Genomic DNA, 11557 nt, shown 5'->3' with positions numbered 1-11557 from the left:
TTCATCGCTACTTCATAACTAATTTTGCTACTGTTATGAATTGGCATGTAACTATCTGATATGCAGGATGAATTTTCATTGTTACAAATTGGACATAATTAAAGCATAGTGATTAATCACTAAAACAATATGTCATTGTATATTGTGAAATATTTATTTCTAATAACAAATAAATGAAAATTTGTCTTGTTGCATGGATACTTGTATGTGTGTGTATGTATGTATGTGTATCTGCATGTGGGCAGACCCTCCTGGAGACAGATAGAGGAACGGTGTTTCAGTTCCTAAGACCATCGGAAATATGTGTTTTCCGATGGTCTTAGGTGACCCCTGTGAAAGGGTGATTCGACTCCCAAAAGGGGTCACTACCCACAGGTTCACAACCAGTGCTCTAGGCTTTGAAAAGCCCACAATGCTTTTGTTTGTTTTTCCCTCAAGTGTCCTGAGGCTAATTAACCCATTCCTGGACTGGCGGGCTCCACTCTATGCAAATAGTCTCCTTCCTGATTCTGACATAGCAATCTTCCATGAACATCCCTAATGAAACCCTGTGGGGGTTATTGGGTCAGTGCTGCTACCGTACCAGCAGGGGGCGCACAGCACAGTTCCGTTGGAGAAACCCAAAACCAAACCCAAACAAAGCAAATTCACTGCCAAGGAGTTCATTCTGACTTGACAACAACCCTATAGGACAGAGTAGGTCTGCCCCTGTCTCTTAAAGTGAATTTCCTTTGCTAGTTGCTCAGGGGATGTGAGAATATAGGTTGTTGCCTTTCTTAAGAGTGACTCTCTAAAGATAAGCAGATCATTGTAAGCACTCTTCAAGCATCGGGTAACCAAAGGGGGCAACTTACTTTTCATGCTTCTATAATTGAATTTGAGTCTGTCATTGCTATGAGTTTAGCACACTGGATAGTCACTGATTTGCAAGTGTTATACTGTATTCTTTGTAAGAAAAATGTTGTTGTTGTTGTTGTTGTTGTTGTTGTTGTTAGAGCCCCACAATTCTTGAAAACCCTGTGCACAACACTGCCCAGCCCGGGGACATCTTCATGATTGGCTATAGGTTGGCCCATTGTAATGCATAGTACCTTTCATGGCTTTTGACTATCTGCTTGTTTGCTTACTTTTCTGAAAGTAGATCAGCAGGTCTTTCTTCCTCATCTTAGTCCAGATGCTGAAAGGACCTCGGCATCATAATAACCCACTGGCCTCCGTTGGTAGCCAGGCGGTAAGTGTGCATGAGGTGCACTGGCTGGGGAGGAAGCTTGGCTCTCCCTCACGGGGAGTGAGGGACCAGTGCTGCCTCCTGAAGATGCTATGTTACAAAACGAAGCAAGCACTGCCGTTGAGTCCATTCCAGCTCAGAGTAGTCCTCCGTGAGGTTTCTGGGACCGTAACTCTTCATGGGATCAGACAGCCGCATCTTTCTGCAGAGCAGCAGCCGGTGGGTTTCATCACTGAGCTTGCGGGCAGCAGCCCAACATCTAATCGGCAGCAGCCCCAGGGCTCCTTCAGGAAGCCTCTAGAGCAGTGGTTCTCCGTCTTCCTCCGGCCGTGACCCTTCCCGACAGTGCCTCATGTGGTGGGGACCCCCCACCATACAGTTATTTTCATTGCTGCTTCATCACTGTCATTTTGCTACTGTTATAAATCAAGTGACCCCTGTGAAAGGGTCATTCAACCCGCAAAGGGGTCGCGACCCACAGGTTGAGAACCACTGCTCTACAGAATGACGTTATTTGGGGTTTACAGAAGTCTTAGGTCAGGAGTTAAATAGCTGTCATTACTCTTTGAACAGAGAGTTCATTTCTCCAGAAGTAGCGTTTTGTTCGTTTTTATTGTCTGTTTCCATTCTGATCTCTAAAGGACCTCTCTGGTCTTGTGAGAAACTGCCCAGTGGTGGTGTGTCCAGACATCACAATTCTAAACCGGCATCTTCATACAGACCTGATCAAAGTCAAATAGGATGGGAATGCAAAGGAAGTCTTCATTTGGGTTCTCATCATTAATCCAAGGAGCCCTGGTGGCATAGTGGAATATGCACTGGGCTGAAACCACCAGGTCAGTGGTTCAAATACACCAACCACACCAAATGGGGGGAGGGAAGAGGCTTTCTATTCCCATAAAGAATTGCAGTCTTGGAAAACCACAGGGCAGTTCGACCCTGTCCTACAGGGTTACTGTGACTTGGAATCAACTCTTTGGCAGTGTGTTTGGTTCTTGAGTTTGGGCCATCGTCAAGCATTGAGGGACAGTTCATAATGTTGAATCAGAACCAACAAGTGCCGTTAAATCATTGGCCAAACAACTAAAGTTTCTAATTCAGTTGGAGGAACATGTGCTATATATGAGATGTGAGATAAGGTGGTGCTGGGGGGCAGGAAGGGACTTGTGACAAGAGGCAGATGAGAATTACTTCCGTACAGACAAGGGCTGAATGCTGAAAACAGGTATCTTGTTGGGGAGGTGAAACACCATAACCAATGGCCTAGGGCCCCTGAGCCCAGTCCCCCAGCTCCTCGGGATCACACCACCTTATCCTAGCTGCTCTCTTCAGCAGCTGCTGCCCAGCTGGGTACACTCAGGCCTCTGGCTTATTCTGCTTTGCCAGGTGGGCATGGCTTGCTCCCAGGGTAGCTAACACACAGAGTTCAGTCATTACTACAAGACTGAGATGTGTGCCCACAAGAACTGGCTCCCCGGACACTGTCTATGGGTCAAGGCACGGTTTGTCTGGAAGGGGCTGACTCCTTCTTTGGAGTTAATGAGGATTAACTCTTTCCCAAGGAGAAAGAGAGGGGACCATGGGAAGAGAATGTTGGAAGACAGCTTGGAAAGGAAGAGAGGCAGGGAAGAAGGAACTATGGACTCGCCTTCAGGAGACTTCCACTGCATCCTATTATCATACTCGTCTTGTTAACCACAGACATGCTTGTTTTTTAACTGACTCAGAGTTTTATTTTGGCTTTTGGTTCTCGGAGTCGCTGTTCTCGGAGTTCTTTTCAAACTTGTGTTATTTGTGGCTCTATTGAGTTAGCACTGTATGGTCTGTGTGTGTGTGTGATGCAATGCATGTGTATTGTATATGCACCGTGTGTGTGGTGTGTATGAATTCTGGGTGATGCAATGTGTATGTGGTGGGTGTGTTATATAGGCAGGGTGTGGGCTGTATAATCAATGTGTGTCTTGTATATGTGTTGTGTGGAGTCTATGTGACTCAGTATATGTGTGCGAGGTGTTTACTATATGAAGGGTATGTGTTGTATGTTTATAGGGTGAGATGTATATTACATATATGGTGTGTGTATTATATATGTATTCTGTTGTGTTTTGTCCATGTGATGCAGTGTCTGGTATGTATATAATATTTGCGTGGTATGTGTGACCTATGTGATGTCTGCATAGTGTATATTATATGTGTGGGGTATGTATGCAGTTTGTGAGATATGTGGTGTGTATGCAGTAAATAGTATGTAGTGTGTATTGTGTTATGTGTGATATATGTGATCTGTGTGTGGTATGTGTGCAGTGTGTTTAGTGTGGTGTGTGCATGGGGGTGTATTTGCTGTATATGTGGTATGTATACAGTGTGTCTAGTGTAGTGGAGTGTGTTATGTGGCGTGTGTGTTGTGTGGATGCAGTGTGTGTAATGCAGTGTGTTTATGATCTATGTGGTGTGTGTGCTATGTATTCAGTGACTGTAGTACATGTATATGCAGTGGACTTGCTGTGTATGTAGTGTGTATGCAGTTTGTGTGTGTGTTTGTATATGTGGTGTTCATATAGTGCAGTATCTGGCATATGTGGTACAGGTATATGTGTGTTGTATACATGCTGTCTGTGGGATGTGTGTGTGCTATGGTGTTTGTGGTGTACTGCAGGGGGGGGGTATAGCATAGTGTGTGTGGTTTGTGTGTGTGTGTACATGCATACAGAGGGAAGAGGGAGTCTATAGATGAGTGCAGACCCAGGGTGTCACAGCACCTGTGCATAGTTAAGGAGGAGGAAGTAAAGAGCAGAGACTGCCCAGGCCTCCCACCTCCTGGCCACCCTGCCCTGGACCACCACCTTGCCCTGTGGGCCTCCTTGGGCTTCCTCGTGGGGCAGGGAGAGACCTGGTACCAGCATTCCTGAAAAGGATACTGAAGAAATGCAGGGCCTACTCTTGAGGAAGACCAGAAAGGAGGGCAGCAGGCTTTGAGAAGTGCTCGCTGCAGAACAGTCAGGTGTGGAGGTCGTGCGTACCCAGTGCCCCAGCAGTTCTCCCAAGGGGCCAGCTCCGTGCAGCCTGCCCCATGGTCATACCCGCTCTGCCGCGTTGGGGATCACCGTGGAACCTCGCACCTGCTCTTAAACTCATGACGATGATGTTTTTAAGTATTGAGATTGTACGTGTATATTCAAAAGCTTCCCATGGCCATCGAGTTGGTGCTGATCGCTTTAACCCATCCCCCTTCCCTCTCCTCCTCCCTTCCCCGCCCCTCCCCCCTCTGTCCGGGCCCTCTCTCTTTGCCCAGAATCCCGAGACGCTGCTGGCGGAGTGCACCCACGGGGAGATGATTCCTCATGAAGAGCCTGGATCCCCCACAGACATCAAATGTGACTTTCCGTTTATCAGACTGAAGCCGGAGCCCGCCAGCCAGTGAGACAGCCACCGTGGAGGGGGGACGGCGAAAGATGAAATCCAACCAGGAGCGGAGCAATGAATGCCTACCTCCCAAGAAACGCGAGATCCCCGCCACCAGCCGGCCCTCGGAGGAGAAGTCCCCGGTGCTGCCCACCGACAACCACCGGGCAGAGGGCCTGGCTTGGCTCTCCAGCCACCCAGGAGGCCACGGCGGGGGCGGTGGCCGACACGGGCCAGCGGGGACCTCGGGGGAGCAGGGTTTACAGCAGGGAATAGGTTTACACAAATCGTTGTCCACAGGGCTGGACTACTCCCCGCCCAGCGCCCCTCGCTCAGTCCCGGCTACCACCACGCTCCCCACGGTGTACCCGCCCCCGCCATCAGGGACGCCCGTCTCCCCAGTGCAGTACGCCCACCTACCCCACACCTTCCAGTTCATTGGGTCCTCCCAGTACAGCGGGCCCTACGCCGGCTTCATCCCCACCAGTGCGGTGGCCTCGGCCGCCATGGCCACCACTCCATCCCAGCGCTCCCAGCTGGAGGCCTATTCCACGCTGCTGGCCAACATGGGCAGCCTGAGCCAGGCCTCGGGGCACAGAGTGGAGCCGCCGCCCCCACCGCCCCCACAGCAGCACTTGGGCAGGACTCCAGGGCTCCTGAGCGCAGGGTCCCCTCCACCGGCCCCGCAGAACCAGTACATCCACATTTCCAGCTCCCCGCAGAGCTCGGGGCGCACGGCCTCGCCACCCGCCCTCCCCCTCCACCTGCACCCCCACCAGACGATGATCCCGCACACGCTCACCCTGGGGCCCTCCTCTCAGGTGGTCTTGCAGTACTCGGATGCCGGCAGCCACTACGTCCCTCGGGAGTCCAAGAAGGCGGAGAGCAGCCGGCTGCAGCAGGCCCTGCAGGCCAAAGAAATTCTCAATGGAGAGATGGAGAAGAGCCGGCGGTATGGGGGCCCCTCCTCGGCCGACCTGGGGCTGCTGAAGGCCGGCGGGAAGGCGTCGGCCCACCCCTATGAGTCCAGGCATATGATGGTCCACCCGAGCCCCACCGACTACAGCACTCGGGACGTGTCCGGGGTCCGGGCCTCTGTGATGGTCCTGCCCAACAGTAGCACGCCCGCCTCGGATCTGGAGGTGCAGCAGGTCACCCACCGGGAGGCGTCCCCCTCCACCCTCAACGACAAGAGTGGCCTGCACTTAGGGAAGGCCGGCCACAGGTCCTATGCACTGTCTCCGCAGCAGGCGCTGGGCCCCGAGGGCGTGAAGGCCGCTGTCGCCACCCTGTCCCCCCACACGGTCATCCAGACAACGCACAACGCCTCCGAGCCACTCCCCGTGGGGCTGCCGGCCACAGCCTTCTATGCTGGGACCCAGCCCCCGGTCATCGGCTACCTGAGCAGCCAGCAGCAAGCGATCACCTACGCCGGCAGCCTGCCCCAGCACCTGGTGATCCCCGGCACCCAGCCCCTGCTCATCCCCGTCGGCAGCGCGGACATGGACTCATCCGGGGCTGCCTCCGCCATCGTCACATCGTCACCCCAGTTCGCTGCAGTGCCTCACGCCTTCGTCACCACCGCCATTCCCAAAAGCGAGAACTTCAACCCCGAGGCCCTGGCGGCGCCCACCGCCTACCCGGCCATGGTGCAGGCCCAGATCCACCTGCCAGTGGTGCAGTCGGTCGCCTCGCCGTCGGCGGCACCCCCGACACTGCCCCCCTACTTCATGAAAGGCTCCATCATCCAGCTGGCCAACGGGGAGCTCAAGAAGGTAGAGGACCTGAAGACGGAAGACTTCATCCAGAGCGCCGAGATCAGCAACGACCTGAAAATCGACTCCAGCACCGTCGAGAGGATCGAAGACGGCCACAGCCAGGGCGTGGCTGTCATCCAGTTTGCCGTGGGCGAGCACCGAGCGCAGGTAACTGCACCCACGACACCTTCCTCCTGGAGTCCTCCCTCTCTCGGTGTGCGGCAGGTACAGCCAGGGTCGGGGATTCACCAATCCCGTATAGCCCACGGCTAACCGACCCTAAGGCGCCTCCATGTGTGTCAGGGTAGGACGTGCTCCCCTGGGTTTTCAGTGGCTGATTTCTCAGAAGTCGATCTCTAGGCCTTTCTCCCAAGGTGCCTCTGGGTGGACAGGAAGCTCCTGTGAGCAGCCCTGTGCCTTTTTAACCAATTGCACCACGGAGAGGGGGGGAGGCTGGCTTTGTGAGGGGGGAAGGGTTCTCATTTATACCTCAGCCTGAGATTCAGTCGTTCCGGACTGAGAGCATTCTGCTCAGTGCCCCAAGGCATCCAGTGTTCGCCATCACAAATTCTGTGCGCAGGGGAGAGGCTGTCACGTGCCCCCTGGGGGATGACTGAGAAACACCCTCCCTCCAAGTGTCCCTTGTGTCCTGTGCTTCAGAAGAAGACGCTCCGTGGAGGAAAGCTGTCCTGTCCTGTCGCTTGCCCGGCAGACCTCCTGGGTTTGTGCTCAATGGGATTGCCAGAGATCAGGTGGCAGCTAGGCCCAGTCAGGTCAGGAACCAGAAATAATGATCGGCCAGTTGTCAAGGCTGTTCCACCTCTCGGCAACCCCACGCCCACCGCCGAGAGGACCCCAGGGCTCCGTCAAGTTCGCCGTGGCTGCTTGTTCGGAAGCAGATTGGCAGGTCTTTCTTCTGAGGTGCTTCCCAGTAGAGCATGAACCTCTACCTTCTAAGGACTGCTGAAGCATAATTTGCCATCTCGATTTCTATGCAAAGATGGGACTTTCTACTCCTGTAGAGAGTGACAGTCTCAGAAAGTCTACAGGGCCACAGAGAGTCAGCATGGACTCAGTGGCGATGAGTTTGGGTTGGAGTTTGAATTGCCACAGGCTCCTCAAGCTGCCTTTCCAACCTCGTGCCTCACTTGAATACATTTATTCCATCGTCCCTTTCTATGAAAAGAGCCCGGGTAGCACTCAGTCATTAACCAAAAGGCTGGTGGTTCAAAACCCACTCCTGGGCTTCCATGAAGATTACAGCAGAGAAACCCCCAGTGAGGGGTTGGCGGGGGACAGTGCCAGTCTGTCACCTGGGGTCACTTTGTGTTGGAATCGACTAGAAGGTACCCACAACCACAACAATATTTCTCTCAAATGGTGGCTTCACAGCGCAGGTGGTCTGAATTTGAGTAGGCTTGCAGGTCCCCACTTACCCCCATGGGCAACTTCCCACCTATCAGGCCTCTCCTGCTCTCGGACTATCCCAGAAAGGGCTTTGAAGCCCTGCAATTTGGGTTTCGGTTGAAGCATGGTTGTGGCTGGGATTTGGGGACACTCAGAGAAAGGAACACAAGCGAAAACAGACAAGCTGGTTAGCGGTTTGAATTCTTATGCACTCAAGAGGGGACACCAGCTGTCCCCATGTTTTCCAGAAGTGTTTGTGAATGGCCAGATGTGGTGGCTGGCTTAAGCTCCCGAGGGCTTTTTCCTTTTTTAGAGCAAGATGTCATTTTCGGCCTCTAGTCCTCGGGAAGATCCAAAAGAGATCGCTCCAAGTTCTGAGTCTACAATAAAAGAGGAAGAAACAGAAGAATGCATCCAAACTAGTAGCTTTATGCCTTTTTTGTTTTAATGACATAATTCTCTAGAACTCAGCACCAATCTCTAGTGTCTGCCCACTGACAGCCACCATCCTACGTGGTTTAGGAGAGCCCAGCATTTTGAACCCACCAGCCGCCCGTCCCAAATAGAGCCACGGTCTCAGGAACCAATGGGGCCAGTTCTGCTTTGTCCTACAGGGTCACTAGGACTTGGAATTGGTGTGATGGCAGTTGAGTCTGAGGTTTTTTTGTGTTTTTTTTTTTTTAAGGTATGGACATTGGTTCTCGTGTAAAATATGACTGGTTTCTTCCCAGTACAGTACCTGTTTAAAACTCAGGTTGAAGACCGCTCCCTCTAGCTGCTGACTGACTGCAGCCCACCCAAGGGGCTTCACTGTAACCTGGCACTTCAGGGGGGGAGGCATATGTGCCCCCTGCTCCGGGCTTCCCAAAATGACAGAGTAGTGGGCTCCCATTGGCAGTTCTTTCCTGGAGCCTGACCCCTCGTCTCATTGCCAGCAGCTGAGGTGCCAATTAAAAGGCAGAATATTTGTCTAGAGTGTTGGCAGAGCTGCCAGGGCAGCTTGTGCTGGCTGGCTGCTGACGGGCAGGACTTCTGCCCAGGCAGGCAGGAGGGCTGAGGTCTGCCCCAGGGCGGCTTAGATTTCAAGCCCTAGAAGCAAAAGTGTAAGGGCATGAGTAACCAATAGTGTGTGCCCTTCCAGAGCAGCCTATCAGAGATGAGCTGACATCATCACCACTAAAATACTCCACCAGCTGTGTCTGCCACCAGTGACAGGCCCAAGTAGGTGGAGTGGGAAAGAGGGAGAGGGAGAGAAAGAGAGAGAGAGAGAAGGAAGATTTGGATTACATGTAGGTCCCCAAGGCCTAGACTATCCTGGTCTGAAATAGCAGCCCACATCTTCCCAACATTAGAGATCACTTAACGCTTCCCTGGACCTACAGGAAATGTTGAGAGATGTAACAGTGGTCCAGCTTCACCGACAATCTCCAAATCTGGTTGGGGAAGATGGGGAAGAAGGTATGGTTCCTTCACCTGGCTTCAGGACCCCAGAGGCCAGTCTTCCCTGAGAGGAGCAGGCTGCTTGGCCTCCATAACACCTCCCATCATCCTTTGCAGGGAGAAGCCAGGCCAAACCAGGACACTGGCGCTGGGCTTTCTCTGTTGCTAAGCACCTGGAGACAAGTTCTGTCATTCGTTTTCCCACCCCATAACACAGACACATTAGTCCTTGTGCAAGGCAATCCCCTGGGCCATCTCAGATTTTCAGACTCTGCTGCCCTGCCTCCCAATGCTCTTATCAACGCAACAAGAACCCAAAAGGGAGCAGATGCGGATCCTAACGTGGGTCTTCCCCAGCCTGTGTACAACCAAGGGTGTGTATGCTCTTTTATTTTGGTGCCGGATGTGTAAGGAACTGAATCCCTAATTATCCTTGTGGAGAGATGCCTTGAAACACTGCCTCCAGCTGAAGCTCCAGACGCTGGGGTATAGCGGAAAAATACGTTCACACGTTCACCACCATCTCTGTGGTCTTGCCAAACCCAGCACACTGTGGGGCACACAGGAAGAGTGAGTGTGTGCCCCAGCCCACCACCCGCCTGTTATGGGTCAACTGGAGGGAAGACCTCAGCCATGTCTTCCCTCACTGCCTGTGTGCCCCACACAAAGCCTTCAAACGGCACTGCCGCCTCCTTCCTCTCTGCTGGAGGACACGGCACATTTTGCCCCTGGTGGGCAGGAACCCCTGCCTTCCTCTGCCTAGGGAACTTGGGTTGGGAGCCCCCAAACAGAGGAACAACCTGCTCGTTTGGGGACTTTCACCCAAATTGAATCCACTTGACACTTGTCAAGAATCCCTAGATCAACGCACACGGCTGCTAAATGAAAGGTTGGAAGTTCAAGTGCACCCAGAGGCACCGCGGAAGAAAAGCCTGGTGATCCACTGTCAACAGATCACAGCCATGAAAGCCCGGTGGAGCACAGTTCTATTCTGGTGCCAAGCTGCACTGATGGCTGGGGACATAGTCACCAAGTTTAAGGTCATAAACTTGAGGGGACCTCAAGGCACCGGAGGACCTGGCATCTCCACCCTGTAAAAAGCAGCTGAGCATGGAGGAAAAATGCAGGGTCGGGAGTCTGGGTCCATCCTTTCCCGGCTGGTCGCCTATGACTCCTGCACACTGTTTGCCATCTCCAGCGAACAATCCAATAATCTACAAAGGCAGATACCTGCACTTTGTCCTCAGAGCCCTGGTGGCATCGTTGTTATGTGTTGGGCTGCTAACCACAAGGTCTGAAGTTCAAAACCACCAGTTGCTGTTCGAGAGAACGTCCTCCCGTACAGAGTCTCAGTCTCAGAAACACACAGGGGCCGTCCTACTCCGTCCTATTGGATCACAACCCCGTCAGAAGTGATTTTATGGCAGTGAGCTTAACACTGGGTCCCTGGTGATGGGCTATAGTACCAAAGTTTTTAATTTATTAAAAGATGAAATGTCTGTTGAGTTGGAGCTAGCATTTTGAAAAATTGGAAATATTGTGAGAATGACCAAAATCTGGCACAGAGCCACACAGTGAGCACTTGCTGTCGGGGAAGTAACATTGGTAGACTTGCTCTTATGCGGGGCTGCCACACACCTCCAACTTGTAAAACACACGCACACATGCACACTGTGAACAGCGCTGTACATGAAGTATGCCTGTAGTTGGTTCACACAGCCCGTAGCTCTCCAGACCGACTTCTCGTCCATAGCAGCCACCATTTGCAGTTCCTCCCGGCCTTCCCATGACTTGACAGCTCTTGTCCTCTTACTGCTACCGGGTCTGTTGGCAGAGCCCTGGTGGCACTGGTGCTGGGCTGCAGCTTGCACCCACCAACTGCTCCACAGGAAAAGGATGAGGCTTTCCACTTCTGTACAGAGCTCCAGTCTTGGAGAGCCACTGGGGAAGTTTTCCCCTGCCCTAAAGAGCACTAGGAGTCACAGTAGACTTGGTGGCAATGGGTTTGACATTGGGGGAGGAAGCGCAGAGGAGCTTTGCTGAGCAGCACAGAGCTGTGAGGTCAGAACTGCCCTCCTGCTCCGTGGTGGCCCGGTGAGCAGCCTGCCAACGCTACCTTCCCACCAGGCAGGGAGACGCAGCTAGGACAGAGAGCCCAGCTTTCTGCTGGAAGCTGTGTTCAGAGGTGCCACGGCCCAGGGGGCATGGGGTTTACTGAACAACCTGCAATACTTCCACCCCAGACTGAGTCAGGCCTTGCATGCTTGTGACTAAATGTTTTCAATAGAAGACTCAGATCTTACACTCGACAGAAGAATTTTGA

The 11557-nt window shown here is 52.8% G+C and overlaps 1 protein-coding gene across 1 annotated transcript in view; it reads left to right on the top strand.

The window, feature by feature from the left end:
• Positions 1-4526: 4526 nt before the first annotated feature.
• The window catches only part of ATXN1 (ataxin 1), a 16160-nt gene continuing 9129 nt past the window's right edge, over positions 4527-11557 (top strand). Inside the window, exon 1 of the mRNA XM_004715293.3 lies at positions 4527-6555. Within this exon, the coding sequence (XP_004715350.1) occupies positions 4681-6555 (1875 nt within the window). The 5' untranslated portion in view covers positions 4527-4680. The remainder of the gene's footprint in view (positions 6556-11557) is intronic.

This window comes from Echinops telfairi, unplaced genomic scaffold, assembly GCF_000313985.2.
Source record: "Echinops telfairi isolate 266 unplaced genomic scaffold, ASM31398v2 ScPeMD7_7439;HRSCAF=8477, whole genome shotgun sequence".
NCBI classification, from domain to species: Eukaryota; Metazoa; Chordata; class Mammalia; order Afrosoricida; family Tenrecidae; genus Echinops; species Echinops telfairi.
This window is presented reverse-complemented; position numbering and strand designations above follow the sequence as displayed.